At 40.8% G+C, this 20,385-nt stretch overlaps 1 protein-coding gene across 3 annotated transcripts in view; it reads left to right on the top strand.

The window, feature by feature from the left end:
• Positions 1-20,385, top strand: part of UBE2O (ubiquitin conjugating enzyme E2 O) — a 79,890-nt gene that overhangs the window by 42,440 nt on the left and 17,065 nt on the right. The window contains exons 2-11 of one of the 3 annotated variants that reach the window (XM_032211256.1): positions 1,224-1,283; positions 1,975-2,085; positions 3,691-3,788; positions 8,516-8,567; positions 9,619-9,762; positions 10,394-10,503; positions 12,512-12,662; positions 14,375-14,416; positions 15,254-15,762; positions 19,850-20,004. In XM_032211256.1, the coding sequence (XP_032067147.1) occupies positions 1,224-1,283; positions 1,975-2,085; positions 3,691-3,788; positions 8,516-8,567; positions 9,619-9,762; positions 10,394-10,503; positions 12,512-12,662; positions 14,375-14,416; positions 15,254-15,762; positions 19,850-20,004 (1,432 nt within the window). Of the gene's footprint in view, positions 1-1,223; positions 1,284-1,974; positions 2,086-3,690; positions 3,789-8,515; positions 8,580-9,618; positions 9,763-10,393; positions 10,504-12,511; positions 12,663-14,374; positions 14,417-15,253; positions 15,763-19,849; positions 20,005-20,385 lie in introns of all 3 variants that reach the window. The other 2 variants (XM_032211255.1, XM_032211258.1) reach the window with 2 other exon arrangements.

Below are 20,385 nucleotides of genomic sequence, written 5' to 3'. Positions count from 1 at the left end.
AGATGGCATTTGTAAACTATGCCTCATAGCTATTTTCTAGTATAACAAGTTATTAATAATGTAAGTACTTGCCTTTACCATTTTTTGCATTCTGGAAATGTTTTGCCATTTATATTTTAATATTGATGGAGAGATAGCATTGTTCCAGAGACCACCCAGAAACAGAAGAGGAATTATAATGTACCTTGTCAAGGAACTATACAAATGTTAATATGCAAAAGTCTCCATTTCATTATCACTGCCCAATATTGCTGGTATGTGACTGCATTCTTTTATGCAGCATTGCTGTTGCAGATGAAGAAATACTTTTCCCTTCGTTAATCAGAATAACACAGAATAGATACAGAATAGATGGCATTTCCAGTATTGTGATTATATGGTATTATAATGCAATATTAATGGTGATATTCAGGCTAGTGATGAAAGAACAGTTTCAGCACGTGTTGTGTAGTCTGATTCTGATAATAAGTAGGTTAGGTCTTCTTAAGTATAGGAATGGAAGATATTCCAAGAATTATCCAAAGCCTGAGTTGCTTTGAGGAATGACAAATTACAAATCGACTAGAATAATGTATTTTCTTGTGGAATTCCCAAGTATATGACCCACAGGAGAGATGCAAAAATTGTATTGTATGATTACAAATTTCATTATGTGTCAGCTTCTGCTTTGCTGTCGCTTCAGCTGCCATGAAACGGGGAGGGAGGGCATGGTATTTGGGAGGGGTTACTCATTGTGCTGGAGGAAGGTTCTGGAGTTCACCGACTGATTGGACTACGCATGCGTGGGTGTTTCCCGCCAGGACTAACGGCACCGACATTCCATCTTTGTGATGCCTTTTGAAGTTATCTCACACCTGACACTTGAAAGAATTATGATTGGACTGGGACTATGATGCCAAGGGGTGGGGAATGGGCTATTCTATATATCAATCGCTTTCGCGCCTAAATAATCAGACTTCGCTACGCTTTGCCTTTAATCATTCTTAATTAGTAAAAGTACACTTGATTTCCACACATGGAGTCTCGTGGTCGTTCTTTCCTAATTAATTAATGGAGAGGAGCTGACATTATGTATTGTTTGCTCTTATACACAGTGATACAATTCTGAAGGATTGTGAGTGTGTGTGTGTAAATTATACAAATTATAATTGATACAGTACTGGCTGTTCATGTAGTAAAATATGCTTACAATTAATACTATCTTCTCTTTTTCTCAACCCTAGTTGAAGCTCGAAGACAGATCAGTGGTGCCTCGAGATGTCGTCAGGCATATGGGCTCACGTGTAAGTGTTGTATAGGACAAAGAGACAAAGCAATATCTCATGTGTTGCTACTATTAAATTTAACTGCAATAGACATATTTTACAAGGCCCAGATCATTTATCTACATAGAAGTAATGGTGTTTTTAATACTCATGTGCAAATAGTGCTCAAAGATAAGCATGATAGCATGTGATAGAAGAAAGGATGCATAAGACCAGTAATATCAGCACTGAAGCAAATTACTACTATTTACTGATATTTGTTCTATGAAAAGATTTTTGGCACTTTTCTAAATGTTCAAAGAATGCAAGCTCTATAATCATTGACACTTGAATGCATAAAACAGTGTTTAAGAAATACTGGTTTTCTGTAGAATTCTTTTGACAATAATCTGAATTGACTTGTATATAAAGGCTATCCTCCTTATTCTGACATCTTGGATAACAGGCAGATGCTGCCTAGTCTGAGAAATAGTTTATCTGATGTAAGCGTTCCACACTTCAGGTAACAGTGATGCATATAGAAACAGGAAAAGACTCGATGCAGTAGGGTTTTTTGACATTAAAGCTCTATATTCATCTTGTTAGTTTGTATTTCATGGATCTTGACTCTCTTTCTGTGTAAGCAGTGGGTGAAACTTCAAGGATTCTTGGGTTCTGCAAATATTGAAACCATGTTGAAGTTTAAAGAAATATTTGTTTTTCTTTCCAGGACAGCCAGTGTGGGACAGTTGTTGATGTCAATATAGAGTGTGCAGTAAAACTGGTTGGAACCAACTGTATCCTGTATCCTGTTAACAGTAAAGATCTTCAGAATATCTGGGTGAGAATGCTTTAAAACTATTTAGCCTGACACAGCAAGAACTCTTCAAACTTAACAAATATGACCTTACATCAAGAAAAATAAGCAATATCAATTACTACAGCTCACATTTGATCTAGAGAGAGTAATGCCTTTAAATCTTACATGATTTGGGATTCCACATGAACCTGCCTCTAAGGTAGTTTTCTAAGGCCTATGAATAGATGGTTTGTTACTTATGACCATATTCAAACAATTTCTAAAAATGTTGAAGAAATTAAAAAGAATCCTTTTCTAGGACTTTGAGGGAAAATGATTATTTGGGGAGGAAAAGTAACTTACGTGTAAAACTTAGCACCCTGTAGAGATACAATTACTGTAAATGTTTCCTGTGTTCTAAGTACTTTGAAGCCTTAGAGAAACAAGAAATGCATTCTTGTCTAGTGCAGAGAATTATATCAAATAGTTTGTCTCCTCTGTACTGGAATTATATTGACTTAACACTGTAAGCATTTTAATATTAAAAAAAATCTTCCCATATGAAGTTTTTAGAAATTATTTTGGGAAGTAAAAAATGACTAACAATTGTTGAAGCTTTTCTTAGCCATGTTAAAGCATCATTTAAAATACAGTATTATAAAAGATGTCATAATACATCTTTTCAGTTATTCCAGATTTTTTTTCCTGTGCTTTTGCATCTCTAGTTTTGATCTCCAGTTTGAAAGCTCTTATTGAAAGACCTTATTATACCATAAACCAAGTCCTTGTATTCTTTCAGAATAAAATCAAATTTTGGATTTAATTTCCACTAGACCATTATATTTCTTTCCTCTACTGCCCTACTATTAAATTGTTTCAACATATTATTAGTAATGGCTAAGTAAGTGACTAAAAATCACACAATAAGCTTCCATTGTTGAGGGTGTAGAACCTGTGGCTTGCTAGTGCCAGACCTGTACTTTAACCACCACAGCACACTGGGTGTCACACAGATCTTATAAGGCTGAGGAAGCTACCTCTACATTTATTGTCGTACAAAACATTCTGTCCTTTCTTGAACCAGACTGTTAATTTTCCAGACTGTTTCCAGGTATTTCTTTTTTCAGATTTTTTAATCTTGTTTTTATTACTTTATAAGTAACGCAAGACAGCATATATACATAATACTCCTTTCTCTTCCTATGTTCCCCACAACAACAGCAACAATCCTGTGCGGTGGGCTAGGTTGAGAAAGTGACTGGTTCAAAGTCACCCAACCAGCTTTTGTTCCTGAGACAGACAGGACTAGAAGTGACAGTCTTCTGATTTCAAGTTTCTGTTTTATATTTGTTTCTATTATAATTTCTATTCTGTGTTTATTTGTTCAGTTCCACTATAGTGTTGGTCATAAAAATACAAACATTAACACATTTCTGTATATCTGGATTTTATAAAGGAGGGGGAAATCCTTTTAATCATCTAGAAGATGTTCAATTGATCATGGTCATTTGCTCTTGCAAAGTAGTTCCTACTTTGATTTAGTTTATCCTTTTACAATTATATGAACTTAATTAAATCAATATAATTTCTACCTCTGATAAAATAAACTGTGAAATCAGGCATTCTAATTCTCTCCTTCCCCTTCAGCCCTTTATGTACGGTGACTGCATAGCCTATGACTGGTGGCTAGGAAAGGTGTATGATTTAAAGAACCAAATCATTCTGAAGCTCTCCAATGGCGCAAGGTATTTCTGTTGCTTTGCTAAGGAGCATGCCATTAACTGTTTTTGAATTAGTCTCATAACACTGATTTGTCAGTTGTACTCTTCCTCAGATACCAACTATGTTGATCAACCATGCTGTATAGAATCTTTTAATAAGAAGTTGGGGGTTGTTTCAAAGTTATTACTTGTATAACCTGAGTGAAAACTGGTGATTTGGGGTGATTGCTTGGTTCTTGCTTTTCTAACATTACAATTTTTAATGTTAACTCTTCTATCTCCCTTACCTATAAAAGGTTCCTTAGCTGGCTTATGTAGCTAACTAATGTCAGCTTTTATATTGTAATGGGAAACTACGGGGGAATCTGAGTTGTACAATAAGCATATAAGAACTGTTGAAGCAACTTAATTTAATTTAATTTAATTTATTAGATTTATAGGCCGCCCAATCCCGGAGGACTCTGGGCGGCTTACACAGAACAAGAAAGGAAAACAAACAAAATAAAATAAAAATGAAGATTAAAATTCTCCCAACACGCATACATTCAAGTTGGGGCTGAACCCTACATAATAAGGTCAACAGCCCCAGGCCTGCCAGAACAGCCAGGTTTTAACAGCTTTTCTAAAGGCCAAGAGGATGGGCGAGGTCCGGACCTCTGAGGGTAGCTGATTCCACAGGGTCGGAGCGGCCACAGAGAAGGCCCCGCCAGCCGACACTGTCCGGCTGACGGCATCCTAAGGATGCCCACCCTGTGGGATCTTATCGGCCGTTGGGAGGTATGCGGTAGTAGGTGGTCTCGCAAATACGCTGGTCCTGAGCCATGTAGGGCTTTAAAGGTAATGACCAACACCTTGAATTGCGTCCGGAGACCAATTGGCAGCCAGTGCAGCTCGCGGAGGATAGGTGTAATATGGGTGTATCTCGGTACACCCAATATCGCTCACGCGGCTGCATTCTGGACTAGCTGTAGTCTCCGAATGCTTTTCAGGGGTAGCCCCATGTAGAGCACATTGCAATAATCCAGACTTGAGGTGACAAGGGTGTGAGTGACTGTTTGAAGTGCACCCCGATCCAAGTAGGGCCGCAATTGATGCACCAGGTAAACCTGGGCAAAGGCCCCCCTGGTCACAGCCGACAAGTGGTGTTCCAGTGTCAGCTGTGGATCCAGGAGGGCCCACAATTTGAAGGGTATAAGTTTTCACCCCCCAGGATCAAGGATGGACTGTCTGAACTGTCCTTTGGGGGCAGCATTCACAGCCATTCGGTCTTGTCGGGATTGAGTACGAGTTTGTTTACCCCCATCCAGATCCTGACAGCTTCCAGGCATTGGCACATCACGTCCACCGCTACACTGAGTTGGCACGGGGCAGATAGATACAGTTGCGTATCATCTGCATATTGATGGTACTTTATCCCATGTCGTTGTATGATCTCACCCAGCGGTTTCATGTAGATGTTAAATAGGAGGGGGGACAGGACCAAACCCTGCGGCACCCCACAATTGAGGGGCCTAGGGGTCGACCTCTGTCCCCCGACCAACACCGACTGCGACCTACCGGAGAGGTAGGAGGAGAACCACCGTAGAATGGTGCCTCTCACTCCCACCTCCTCCAGACGTCGCAGAAGGATACCATGGTCGATGGTATCGAAAGCCGCTGAGAGGTCAAGAAGCCCCAGGATAGAGGAGTGCCCTCTATCCCTAGCCCGCCAGAGATCATCGGTCAGAGCGACCAAAGCGGTTTCTGTGCTGTACCCAGGCCTGAAACCAGACTGAAAGGAATCCAGATAATCCGCTTCATTCAAGGTCCGTTGGAGCTGAACCACCACCACCTTCTCAACAACCTTCCCCAAAAAAGGGAGGGTGGAGACCGGATGGTAGTTTTTCAGGACGGCTGGCTCCAGGGAGGGCTTCTTGAGGAGGGGCCTCACCACCGCTTCCGAGATGGCGCAGTGGTTAGGGTGCAGTACTGCAGGCCACTTCAGCTGACTCTTATCTGCAGTTCAGCGGTTCTAATCTCACTGGCTCAAGGTTGACTCAGCCTTCCAACCTTCCGAGGTGGGTGAAATGAGGACCCAGACTGTGGGGGTGATATGCTGACTCTATAAACCGCTTAGAGAGGGCTGAAAGCCTATGAAGCGGTATATAAGTCTAATTGCTATTGCTATTAATGGTTGCGGGAAAGACCCCTCCTGCAGAGAAGCATTGGTGATCGCCTGGAGCCAGCCGCGTGTCACCTCCCTGCTGGTCGAAACCAGCCAGGACAGGCACGGGTCCACTAAACAGGTGGAGGCGCTCATCGCTCCCATGGCCTTGTCCACTTCCTCAGGGGTGACAAAATCGAACTCATCCCAGGAAAACCAACTTGGACTTGCCCTCGGCATCTCGGCTGGTATTGCCCAAGCAGAGTCTAGGTCTGTCCGAAACTGAGTGATTTTGTCCGACAGAAACTGAACAAATTCCTCAGTTCTTCCCTGCAAGGGTTCCCCCACCCCCTCACCTTTCAGGAGGGAGTGGGTCACCCTGAACAGGGCGGCTGGGCGAGATTCCGCGGACGCAATAGGAGTGGAAAAATGAGTGCATTTTGCCGCCCGTATCACCACTAAATAAGTCCTAATAAGGGCTCTTAGTAGTGTTCAATCAGATTCAGAGTTACTAGACCTCCAACGTCACGCTAGGCGTCTCTTTTGGCGCTTCATGTCCCGGAGTTCCTCAGTAAACCAACGTGCCCTCCTGGATCCACTGCTGCAGAGAGGCCTCAAAGGCGCAATCCGATCTAATGCCTCAGTCGCCGCAGCATTCCAAGCAGCGACTAAGGATTCGGTCGGGTTGCAGGCAAGGGAGTCAGGTATCTCTCCAAGCTCCCTCTGAAATCCCATAGGGTCCATCAGGTGCCTGGGGCGGAACCACTTAATCAGCTCCAACTGCCTGCAGTGGGGGAGTAGTGTCCTGAAATTAAGCCTCAGCGAGGAATGATCTGACCATGACAAGGGCGAGATCTCTATTCCCCTTAATTCCAGATCACATCTCCAGAGAGAAATACGAGGTCGAGTGTGTGTCCCGCTCTATGAGTTGGGTCCTGAACTATTTGGGTCAAGTCCATGGTTGTTGTTGTTAACTTGTTAAGTAGGAAACTAAAATTTCAAAAACAAACTTTTGATATTTGCCTAACTGAATCATGCTCTCCTACAACCGTCAGCAGTCCAGTTAATATATGGGTACTTATCAGATACAGAGGAAGTTGTAGCCAAAACTCCTTAGAACAGAGTTCCTGAACCTTTGTGGCTTTGCAAAGGGGTGGAGGGGGGGGATAGTGTCCTGCGAGTAGCAGGCAAGTGTGTGCATGCAGATCCATTTGCGCAAGTGAAACACAAATGTTTGCCCGCTGCTCATACAAGTTGTGATGCACGCGCGCGCACCTGCCACTTCCACGGCTCGGTTCCAAATGGCTTAAGGCCTAGTAGTGGGTCACAACCCAGGGGTTGGGAACCCCAGCCTTAGTAGACATTCTTTTTAAGAAGGCTCCAGAATTGGACACTGACTCTGGAAATACTGTAATTGTTAAAATATAATCGATAATTTGTAATAACTATTTCTGAACTACATGTGATGTAAATGAATTGTTAGCAGTATTTACCAATAGTACATCACTATCTGATTATTTGAGTAGATACCCTATCCTGATGATTTCATTGTGTTGAGCAACTAAGAAAACTCTCTTTTTGAATTCAGCATCTTGAGTACCATATTTTTGGAGTATAAGATGGACCTTTTTCCCTCAAAAAAGAGGGTGAAAATTTGGGTGTGTCTTATACACTGAATGCAGCATTTTTGGCCTCCCAAAACCCCTCCCGCTTCACCAAAATGGCTGTGCATAGCCTTTAGGAGGCTTCCAGAGCGCTCCTGGGGTCTGGGGAGGACAGAAATAAGCAAAAAATGGATCATTTTTTGCTTATTTCACCCCAGCCCCCAGGAGCACTCTATAAGCCTCCTAAATGCTATGCATGCCTTTTTTTTTAATGAAAAATGGGCCTGTTTTCACAAAAAAACAGTCAGTTTTTGGGAGGTCTGCAGAGTGCAAAACCTTTTTTTTTTAATTTGCCTCTTCAAAATCTTGGTGCGTCTTATACTTCGGTGCATCTTATACTCCGAAAAATACAGTACTTTTTTTGGCCCCCTATTCTCTTCTAAAAACTTAGAATGTAAGACATTTTTTGTCCATATAAAACTATATTTCTCCTAATTTTATGGGATAGATATATATATTCCACCTCCTGCAGAAAATGGTTTGCATGCAGAAATGTCCAGGTTCAATTGCTGGCATCTCCAGATAGGATTGATTAAATAAGATTGTGCCTGAAACTCTGGGGATGTCTCAACAGTCAAAGTTGAACATACAAGTTTAATGGACCAATGATTTTATTCAGTATTTAAAGGCAAGTGGATAAATAAGTAGCACTGCGGTGGAAAGGTAACAGTGTTCTGTGTACTTTGGCATATAGCCATGCTGGCCACATGACCACGGAAGCATCTTCAGACAATGCTGACTCCCTTGGCTAAGAAACAGAGATAAGCATCACCCCCTTGAGTTGGACACCACTGGATATGGGAAATCTTTTACCTTTATATTTTGATTCATTAATTAACATCATTAAATTCCAGCATAAGAGCATGTAAATTTAAATATGCTGTTAAAGTAGATTATGCTAACTCTGTTGCAATCTTTTCCCCAATGGTTATGTATTTCTTTAGATGTTCCATGAGCACAGAAGACGCAGCAAAACTCTATGACGTCTGCCCACATGTCAGTGATTCAGTATGTTTTTAATTGTTTAATTAATTTGTAGAGATGCATTTCAGCATATTCTTGAGGAATAGGTAGAGCATAACATACAGGTAGTCCTTGACTTACAACCACAATTGAGCTCAAAACTTTGATTGCTAAGCAAGGAACTTGTTAAGTGAGTTTTGCTCCATTTTACATCCATTTTTGCTACAATTGTTAGGTGAACCATTCGGTTGCAACAACAAAGTGTGAAAAATGGTCATAAGTTATTTTTTTCAGTGTCTTTGTAACTTCAAATTGTTGTAAGTTGAAGACTACCTAAAGTTGAAAGTTTATTCAGTGTTAAAAATTTGGGAAGGGAAGGAGGAGAGAGTTATGTGATTATGTAATGTGATAAAATAATTAAGTATGTCTTTCCATTTGGGAATAGCAGCTTAGGACCAAACTGTTATGCAGTTATTTGAAACCAAATCTCATTCCGATGGATACAATCCTATTGTCCATGCATTTCAAAACCACTACCAGTTTTGACCCTGTTAAGGTGTTCTTAATTTAGTATATAATTTAATATATTTTCTCTTGCCTAAAAATGGTTGACTATATTTTGCTTGTTGTATATAGAAATAGATAAGCTATTGCTCTCAGGTCTTGTTTGTATGGGCTAATAGTCTTGTCTTTGCCTTCCTGAATGTTTGATCATGTATGTCTAAAGTTGTTGCCATAAAGAAGTTTACTTCTTAGAGAATCCAATTTATCCCCAAAGGCTCAAGAAGTTACTCAGTACAGGTTAATAGAAGACTGTTATTGTGGTGAATGGAAATGACTTGTTTGTTTCTTTGTAGCCCTTGTACTTTAGTCAGTCATAATTATCTATGAGATTTTTATACTTACTGTATTTAGAACTAGAGCAGAAAAGAGAATTTATTAGGTGCAGGAAGATGAGCCCCAAGTTTTTAAGCATTTCCATAATGATAAAATTAAGATAAAATGTGGAAAATTTGTTCAACTAGGGTAGACCTGTGATTTAATCATATCTGATTTTTACTTCTGGTTTTGCTTCATTTTTCAGGGCCTGTTTTTTGATGATTCATACGGCTTTTATCCTGGGCAAGTTCTCATTGGTCCTTCAAAGGTCTTCTCAAATGTGCAGTGGCTTTCAGGAGTGAAACCTGTACTCAGTACGAAGAGCAAATTCAGAGTTGTGGTAGAAGAGGTGTGTTTCAGCAAGATAACCCTGTTATGAAATATTGTTTGGATTTTCCCCAAAACAAAGCTTGATGTGTAGTCTTGAAATGTCTGTGTAAACTAAGAGAGCCTGCTGTTTTAGAAACAATTCCGTTTCAGTGTTTTCTTTTCTTGCTCAGTTCACTTAAATTCCTAATAGAAGAAGTCTATAATGTAGAAGTCACATCCATTTGAATATTAGATTGCAAAGGAATGTAGAGATAACGTTGAAGAAAATATGCAGGAACAAAGAAGAAAAAAATAAGAAATAATTCAGCCCTGGGAAAAGTAGGCTCCTATAATGCAACTTTTGTGCTCTCTGTTTTCTGTTTTGGTCTATGTTGAAGAACTAGAAGATTTTATTAAAAAAAATAAGTGTCTAATATGTTGTGCATCTCTTTAAATTGCATAATTAATATTAGGATTATATCTAGATTAGGATTATTATGATTTTTGGGATTATATTGCAGAAATATAATCTGCAATTAATCTGGAAATCAAAAAGAAATTCAGAATTTGAGACAAAGTGGGAAATTGTATGTTAATTTTGTAAACAGTTACAGAGTACAAGGACATTTTAATGAAATATTTCTCTCGCAATCCAACCTTTTCTTCTTTAGGTACAAGTAGTAGAACTGAAAGTGACTTGGATCACTAAGAGCTTCTGTCCTGGGGGAACAGATAGTATAAGCCCACCACCATCTTTAATCACCCAAGAGAATTTATCTAGGTAAGAAACAGTTCATACCAGTTTCCAAAAAGGCCTGCTTGTTTCACGTCTTTGAATTGCTAAAAATAGAATAACCACTTACTTTCATAAAATGCATTGTTTTGTAGTTCCTCTTCTTGAATCTTACTGCTCTTACTACAAGTAATCCTCAACATATGACCACAATGGAGCCCAAAGTTTCTGTTGTTAAGTGAGACATTTGTTAAATGAGTTTTGCCCAATTTTATGACCTTTCTTACCATAGTTGTTAAGTGAAGTTAGTAACCTGGTTGTTAAGTGAATCTGGCTTTGCCATTGACTCTGCTTGTACAAAGATCACATGGCCTTGGGACATAACAACGGTCATAAGTATGAACCAGTTGCCAAGCATATGAATTTTGGTCACATGATTATGGGGATTCTGCAGAGCTCCTAACCGTGAAAAATGGTCATAAGTCACTTGTTTCAGTGCCATTGTAACTTTGAATGGTCATTGAATGAACTGTTGTAAGTGAAGGACTACCTGTACTCCTCCTTGCAAGAAGACTGCAGGATTATAATCAACTCGTTAGCTAAAGTACTATGAGCTGACCTCAAGCTCATAGCCACAGGGGTATTCTGTAAGGGTTTGCTAAAGCCTCACTATTGTAAGCACGGTTGAATTACAATTACTTCAGAGCTAAGAGATCTTCAGATCTCTTAGTTTTTTTAAAAAACAAAACAATTCAAAGGGAGAGGAAAAATATTACGTTTGTTAGTATCTACTATATACAAAATCAAAAATTGCTTCCTTAAATATCTTTTTCTTCTTTCCCTTTTCTCTTTTGCCTTAATTTAATTTTCTGTTCCTTCTATTTTCTTTTTATATATTTTCCTCTTTTTCTCTTTAATTCTATTTTGTATTATTTATTATTTATTTTATTATAATTATTTATTCTGTACTAGCTTTTTATTACTGTTTTTTTAAATCTTTGAATAAAAATATTTTTAAAAAAACAAAACACAAGCAATCCAAGCTTAACCTTCCTCTGCTTTATGCTAAAAACATACTGTTGATTTAGTTTGGGGCGAGGGGAGATACCCACTGTAGTTTTGTAAATCATGATTTCTTTCTTGATACGTTTTACATCAACTAAACCAAAGCAAATATGTCATGTGATGGAATTATATATCTGAAAATGATATTAAGACATGCATAAATGTGAGTTGCTGGGCATGCCGATTTTGAAAACTGCTTAATTCTCTTTCTTACAACCAAAGCTTACATCGGGAATGGCCATCATATGACATATGACTCCTCATCTCAGACCTAGCCTCCTGTTTTCCTGTCTCATCCTGAGTTGATATACCCCATGTCCTGTTTCTACACATGCCATAAGAATATGTTTTCCATTAGTAAATCATCATTACAGAGTTTACTCTATTTTTTTGTAAAATTAGGAAGTAATTATCTCTTTGATTTCTCAAATAGTGATTTCCCAAATAATGTATCTATCAGGCCTGCGGTTATATCCCTTTTAGGATTTTTGGCCTGCCACACACTCTATTATTTCATTATGCTGTTTCATTAGTGTAGTAATTGGGAGGGGGAATAGAAAGGAGTAGAATTGCGGAATGTGTTGTTGTCATTCCTTTCTAGAAGCCCAAGGTCATTTTTTGTGTCCGCACCTCTGCACCTGACCGTAACCAGCTGGGTGGAGATGCCAGCATGGCCGAAGTAGATTGGACCATGTCATGGGTTTATGGGTGTGGGGATAAGATCATGAACTTTCAACTGGGTGGAATCCCAAGAAGCTTTTAGATTTGGGATTCCACAGTTTGTTGCCAACATGTCTGTCTTATTAAATTGGAACTTTAAGGATAGCTCTGCCTTGGACTCTGATTTAATTCTGCATGATATTTGGAATGCTGACAGTATCACTGTACATATACTTGAAACAGTTTTAGACATTTCAGCCAACGCTGAAAAATCAGGAAGAAGATACCATCCAGCAGTAAAGTGGCACTACTTCTGTTTCACTTTTAATAGAGTAAAACGCCTGGGTTGTTTTGACCATGCTGAACGCCAGCTTGGAGAAAGGTGTCTGTATGTATTTCCGGAGAAAGTGGAGCCAGCGAAAATCACGTGTGAATGTCCAGAGAGAAACTGTGTTCTAGGAGAAGGCTCAGCTTCTAAGAAGGTATGTGCCCTGATAAAAGTTAGCTGACAATATTGAACTATTTTTGAGATATCTGCTTTGTTAATTACTTCTAACTGTTCTTGTTTGGCTCTGTATATCCCCACTATTGCCAATTTCTTCTATGGTTCAGAATATGGAATGATCTTTGGGAACTGCTTTCCTTTTTTTAATTCTATCTCTCAGAACATGATATTTTAAGAAACACACAAGCATAATATTAATTGGTTGCTTAATCATATTCAGACATCACTTAGTTTTGTAGGTTATGCAGACATGATTAGTATAAACTTTAGTTATTAATGTTGTTATTTTTCCAATTTATTCTTCAGCAAGGGAATGGGAAAAATGAATGTTAAATAATTCCAGAATTGTGAACTGAATTCCTGTATCATTGGAGGGAAATTAATATGATAGTTGATCATTCAAGAGAAAATGCATAGTGTTCTGTTGTTTGAATTAATTGATAAGTGGTGGAATTTGTTTTCAGATGGCAACTTTTTAAATACTTGAGACCCTGAGTCTTGATATGTATCATATTTTTCACATAAAAAATGCTTGTTGTTTATGGATACAGTAGTTAACACAGGTCTTTGATATATTTCAAAACCTTTGTTTATTTTTTCATATAAAATGTGGATTAAAATCCAAATTTGAAATGCAGATTCATTCAGAATTTATGTTGCAAAGCAGTGTTAAGTATTTCATAAATAACAAGCAATTTATTCTGCATGTTTTTTTAAAAATATTAGAATCTCTATTTAGTGTAAAACAGTATCTTGCTGTCATAGTAGCAATAGCAATAGCAATAGCAATAGCAGTAGACTTATATACCGCTTCATAGGCCTTTCAGGCCTCTCTAAGCGGTTTACAGAGAGTCAGCATATTGCCCCCAACAATCTGGGTCCTCATTTTACCCACCTCGGAAGGATGGAAGGCTGAGTCAACCCTGAGCCGGTGAGATTTGAACCGCTGACCTGCTGATCTAGCAGTAGCCTGCAGTGCTGCATTTAACCACTGCGCCACCTTGGCCCTTAACATTGGATAAATGTATGCCCTTGATATTTCATAGCCAATGTTTTCAATCATTGAACCCATTTTTTAATTTTATAGGCAGTTTTGGGAATAATCTAAAAATATAGTCAGATTTCAGTTGCACATTCTTTAAACTGGACCTGTTAAATCTCATTCACCAAAGAATACATAGCATTTTCTAAATATGGTGGCGAAACCAAGCTTTGCTTTTTTCTTATGTTAAAATAGTGAAATACAAAAACACACCACCAACAAAGTAAAATGACAGTGAAAAAACATATAGTAATGAAAATAATATTTAATATTTAAATTAGTAAAAGTACATTTTACATTTCTTAGCTAAAGCTGAACCTTCCCATGCATGTTTAGAGATCTAAAATGTGGAAGACTATCAGGTTTCAAAACATGGCTAACCATCTATGCAAGGATTACACGGTTAGCATTCTACTTGAATGGTTTCAAGTAATAGTATTTTTTTTTCTTTCAAACTAGCATTTTCTTCTGAGGAAAAACATAACTGTAAAATCTATTTCTTTAATTTATTTTAGGGGTTACAATACAAATGAAAATGTGAATGAAATGTTTCCAAAACTGGAAAAATTTTCTAAATATATTTTGCCTCTGTTAACCATCCTTTGCATCCAATAGTAATACCAAAATGATGGTGTTTAATATTGCAGATGGCCTGTCCTTGTTTCGTATCCAATGTAAAGCCTGAAAAGGTACTGTAATATACACACTTGTTCTCTGTCTGAAAACACCTTAATGTTCAATAGCTTTCTTCCTAAAATCCAGTTACACAGAAGTATAATGTTTTCTCCCTATAAAAAGTTAATATTTTAAACTCTCCATATTCTGCAATAAAAGTCTGTTATGGATTTTGGAATTTATTCATGACATTCTATTTGAATCTTCAGTATTCCTAAAGAATTTATCAGTGTAACTTTTTAAAATGACTAACAGATTATGAAATATAACCATTTTCATAATTTTCTGCATACTTAGCGGTTTCCTTGCAGTGTAAGCACCATTATGATATTATATGTGTATAGGAATATGTGTATGTGTTTAAGCCATGAATTAAGAACAAAGAAAAGGATATATAAGTCAAGGCAGTTTGCACAGGCACCGTTTACTCTATAATTTTCAGTTCTTGCAAATCATCTGTCATCATGATACTGCCCCATATCTTATTATTGCAATATTTACTGATATAAGTAGGAATTGCTGAATAATCTAGAAACCTTTCATAACCACATGATGGGCTCCATTTCATCTCATTTTCACTAGAAAGATAATATGGACTTTATATCAAAATTCACTAATAAAATTTCCATCATGAGGCAACATCTGAAGGAGTATTAGAAGACCGCTTGTTCAGTCTGTATGCACAGATTCCCCAAACAATAAACATCTTGTGCTTTAGAAGATAGATAGCAGTTCTAGGTAAACAAATAATTTTCAGCTCCCACGTAGGCAGCATTTTTTAAAAAATGGCTCAATTTGTTTAAGTGGTGGGAAATTTTTGTGTTCCTTGACCTGCGCTGATTCTTCTGTAGGTAAGGAGACTACTGAAGAAACAAATAGTGAAGATCATGTCATGTTCCCCAGATGTTCAGAGTACCCTTGATCTCCCTGAAGGAGAATCTGCTGCAGCAGGTGACCAACAGCCTGCACATCTTAAAGCCAACTTGAAATGTGGAGCAGAGGACTCTGTCAGTGACATTACAGGCTTGCAGGATGCAAAAAGAGAGCACATTGACGAAACAAGGAAAAGCTTGTCTTGTGAAGCAGCTGGGCTGCAGTTGCAACCAGCCTTTGTACTGAAACGGGAGGATGGCTCCTTAGACTACAATCTGCAGTCTATAGAACAGGATGCTGATGATGAAGCAGCCGATGACACAGATGACACCAGTTCTGTAACATCTTCTGCCAGTTCCACAGCCTCTTCTCAGAGCGGCAGTGGTACAGGACGCAAAAAAAGTATCCCACTTTCTATTAAAAACCTCAAGAGGAAACATAAGAAAAAGAAAACCAAGGTTTCCCGGGAATTTAAACCGGGTGACAGGTAAGATCAGAGCTCATATCATCCCACCTATACATGTCACATTAACATGATCTGATTTTTTGGTCAAATCCTGTACATAACTTTAAAACATATCGATAATAAAAACATGTCTCTTATTGAGAATGTAGGAAGATTTGTGTTGCCTGAAAAGTACAGATACAGTTTTCAAGTTACATTATTTAAGATATTGCTTGATATATCTTAATAGATATCCAATTAAATAGTATACCTTCCTTAGGAAAGAAAGAGTTAAGCAAAGCATAAAAGCTTTTACCAAAAATAATCAGCTAACTCAGTGTTCTTTTTGCACTAATCAAACCCCAATATATTGACATTTATCCCACTGATGATAATTATTGAAATAATATTCTTTCTGGAAAGCCAAGGCCAAGTTTCTGGCAAGACAGTTCTTGGTACCTGGCCCAATTCAAAGCATTGCTCATTTCTTTTAAAGCATTAGATACTGAATCACAAGGATATGTCAGGTAATGCTTTATCAGCTTTGAATGTGCCTGTCCAGACTAAAAATAACAGTTGGAAGGGACCTTGGTCTTCTAGTCCAACCCCCTGCTTAAGCAGGAGACGCTATACATCTATACTCTATAAATCTGGAGAGACAGTCTCTAGCCCTTGTGAGGTATATGTGGTGTAGAAAGCTGCTGTTTTCGATAACCATCATTTTGTGGAATTCTCTGTCCCCAAAAGTACATGGAACCCCAACCTCCATGCATTTTGAGAGCAAGTTTGACTTATTTTTCTATAGCTTGGCTTGAGCTGATTGTGAGCACCAGCATAGGCTATTAAAATATCACATATCTGTTTTAGAAGGATACAGTTGCTTTGTAATTTTTTATATTTCCTGTTCACTATCCAGTCTGGGATGAGATAGAAATTAATCGTTCATATATTCAGGAAAATGGCAGCTCCGTAGTACAACCTTGGGCACGGAGGGAGGAGTCCCCCTCGTTGAGATGTGCCCAGCCGGATTTCAGGTGCTACACCAGCCGAGAGCCCAGGGAAGGGGTGGCGGTGTGGCTATTGTAGTCCGGGAGTCTTTAGTACCTCGTAGGATCCCTGCTCCGGAGCTTGTCGGGTGTGAGTCCCTGCTGGTGAAGCTGGACCTCAAGGGTCAAGTGGGTCTGCTGCTTACGTACCTGCCTCCCAACTGCATTGCAGCAGCCCTCCCCTCGCTCCTCGAGTCAGTAGCCGAGCTAGCAGTTGAGTTCCCTAGACTTATAGTTCTGGGGGACTTCAACTTGCCTTCGCTCGGTGAACGCTCTGACGGAACGCAGGAGTTCATGGCTTCCATGACAGCCATGGGCTTGACCCAGGTAATTCGAGGCCCAACCCACTCAGCGGGTCACACGCTCGACCTCGTATTCCTCTCGGAGCAGTGGAGTTATGATCTTGGTCTGAGGGGTAATGAGATCATACCCCTGTCGTGGTCAGACCACTGCCTACTGAGGCTAGACTTCCGGAGGCCAAACCCCCACCGTAGGGAGGAGGAACCGACCATGTGGTTCCGCCCCAAGCGACTGATGGACCCTGTTAGGTTCCAGACGGAGCTTGGGGTTATTCCAGATACTCTCGCCCACAGTTCGGTGGAGACCCTTGTCGCTGCCTGGCACTCGGCAGCTTCGGGGTCTCTAAACTGGATTGCGCCACTACGGCCCCTCCGGGTCAGCGGCCCCCGGAGGCCTCCTTGGTTTACCGAGGAGCTCCGGGAGATAAAGCGCCGGAGGAGACGCCTAGAGCACCTGTGGAGATCAGACAGGTCCGAATTGAACCGGGCACTTGTAACAGCATGCACCAAGGAGTATACTCGCGCTTTAAGATCGGCAAAAAGAACACACATTGCCTCCTTGGTAGCGTCCGCCGAGTCCCGCCCAGCCGCCCTGTTTAGGATAACCCGCTCCCTCCTAAATAGGAGGGAGACGGGGGACCCCTTACAGGGTAAGGCTGAGGAGTATGTTCAGTTCTTGGCGGACAAAGTTGCCCGGTTTTGAGCGGACCTGGACTCCACTCTTGCAGAGCCAGCTGAGACACAGGGGAAAGACTTGGCAAACCATCTCTGGGTTGAGTTTCAGGAAGTTGCCTCTGGGGATGTGGACAAGGCTATGCGAGCTGTGAGTACCTCCACTTGTGTACTGGACCCGTGCCCCTCCTGGCTGGTTGCCAACAGCAGTGAGGTGACACGAGGCTGGATCCAAGCGGTTGTTGTGGCATCTCTTCGGGAGGGGCACTTCCCCACCGAGCTTAAGGCAGCGGTGGTGAGACCCCTTCTGAAGAAACCGTCTTTGGATCCAGCTGTTCTTAATAACTACCGTCCAGTCTCCAACCTTCCCTATGTGGGGAAGGTTGTTGAGAAAGTGGTGGCCCTCCAGCTTCAGCGTACCTTGGAGGAAGCAAACTATCTTGACCCCTTCCAGTCCGGCTTCAGACCAGGTTACAGCACAGAAACCGCTTTGGTCGCATTGACCGATGATCTCTGGAGAGCTAGGGATGGAGGCTTTGCGTCCATCCTGGTTCTCCTTGACCTCTCAGCGGCTTTCGATACCATCGACCATGGTATCCTTCTGCGACGACTGCGGGAGGTGGGAGTGGGCGGCACTGTCTTGCAGTGGTTCTCCTCCTACCTCTCGGACAGGTCGCAGTCGGTGTTGGTGGGTGGGCAGAGATCATCCCCGAGGCCCCTAACATATGGGGTGCCACAGGGGTCGGTCTTGTCCCCCCTCCTATTTAACATATACATGAAACCGCTGGGCGAGATCATCCGGAGGCACGGGATAAAGTATCACCAATATGCGGACGATACACAATTGTATCTGTCCGCCCCGTGCCAACTCAATGAAGCGGTGGACGTGATGAACCAGGGTCTGGAAGCTGTTAAGGACTGGATGAGAGCAAACAAACTGGTGCTCAACCCAGACAAGACCGAGTGGCTGTTGTGTTTTCCTCCCAATAATTTGACCACCGTACCATCAATCAGGCTGGGGGGACAAAACTTATACCCCTCAGATAGGGTCCGCAACTTGGGAGTCCTCCTGGATCCACAGCTGAGTTTTGATCACCATCTATCGGCTGTGACCAGGGGGGCATTTGCCCAGGTTCGCCTGGTGCGCCAGTTGCGGCCCTACCTGAATCGGGAGGCTCTCACGACAGTCACTCGAGCCCTTGTGATCTCTAAGCTGGAATACTGCAATGTGCTCTACATGGGGCTGCCCTTGAAGAGCACCCGGAGACTTCAGCTAGTACAGAACGCGGCCGCGCGAGTGATTGTGGGCGCACCTCGGTTCGCCCACATAACACCTATCCTCCGCGAGCTGCGCTGGCTGCCTGTAGATCTCCGGGTGCAATTCAAGGTCTTACTTACCACCCATAAAGCGCTCCATGGTAGTGGATCTGACTATCTGAGAGACCGCCTCCTGCCAATAATCTCCCTGCGTCCCATCAGATCGCATAGAGCGGGCCTCCTCCGTATTCCATCCACCAGTCAGTGCCGACTGGCGACCACCCGGAGGAGAGCCTTCTCAGTTGCTGCTCCGACGCTATGGAACAATCTCCCCATGGAGATTCGTACCCTGACCACAGTCCAGGCCTTCCGTACAGCCCTCAAGATCTGGCTAGCCCGTCAGGCCTGGGGATAAACTCTTCTGCCCCTCCCGAATGCTGAGTGAATGTTGTGTTTTAGTACTTTTTAGTTATTTCACTTTTTTTTTTTTTCTGTATTTTGTCTTTCACTCCCCTTCCCTTACTATTGTAAGCCGCCCTGAGTCCCCTCAGGGAAAAGGGCGGCCTATAAATAAAAAATAAGATAGAACCTTCCCCAATAAAGACTATGCCTTTTGCTCCATTGTAGCATAATCTCCATCATGGTGTTCTGAGAGCCTATTTAATCCCTACCGTTATGTTCAACAGACCAGCTTTTGCAGCCAAAAGGTTTTTCTCTCAAAAGCTGCCTTTGTATTAGTTCCAGCTTTAAAGTCAATTCTTTATGCTGTTTTAAAATGCCACCGTTCTTTTTCATTTTTACCCTGACGTGCTGTGATACTTTTCCTTAGTAATTTTCTATCTTTGTTGGTAACAGGGTTGCTGTAGAAGTGGTGACCACAATGACATCAGCAGATGTGATGTGGCAGGATGGCACAGTGGAGAAAAATATTCGTTCCAATGAGCTCTTTCCTGTCCATCATTTGGACAATAATGAGTTTTGCCCTGGGGATTTTGTAGTAGATAAAAGAGGTAATTGGTGAAATGCATTCCCTCTAGATTATGTGTTTATTAGTAGCAATTTATACATGAATTTTTCAATCTGGATTTTCAAATTGTCAGTAGTGTCTCATGCATCTTTTCTTATCGTGCTGAAGCCTAGATGAGTTTGCATTACAGCTTTATAATATCAGTCAGTCTGGAATAATGCTGACTAGGAATTCTGGAAGTTGTAGTTTACAATGACCTAGGGATTAGGAGTGTTATATAGCATGACAACAACAGTTGTACTCTTCATCATACTACTTCTGTAATTAAAATAATGTAGTAGATAGAAAACTTAGACTTATATATCGCTTCATAGTGCTTTACAGCCCTCTCTAAGTGGTTTACAGAGTCAGCAAATTGCCCCCA

Source organism: Thamnophis elegans, chromosome 2, assembly GCF_009769535.1.
Source record: "Thamnophis elegans isolate rThaEle1 chromosome 2, rThaEle1.pri, whole genome shotgun sequence".
Taxonomy (NCBI): Eukaryota; Metazoa; Chordata; class Lepidosauria; order Squamata; family Colubridae; genus Thamnophis; species Thamnophis elegans.
Note: the sequence above shows the minus strand (reverse complement) of the source record. Positions and strands in the feature narration are given on the sequence as shown.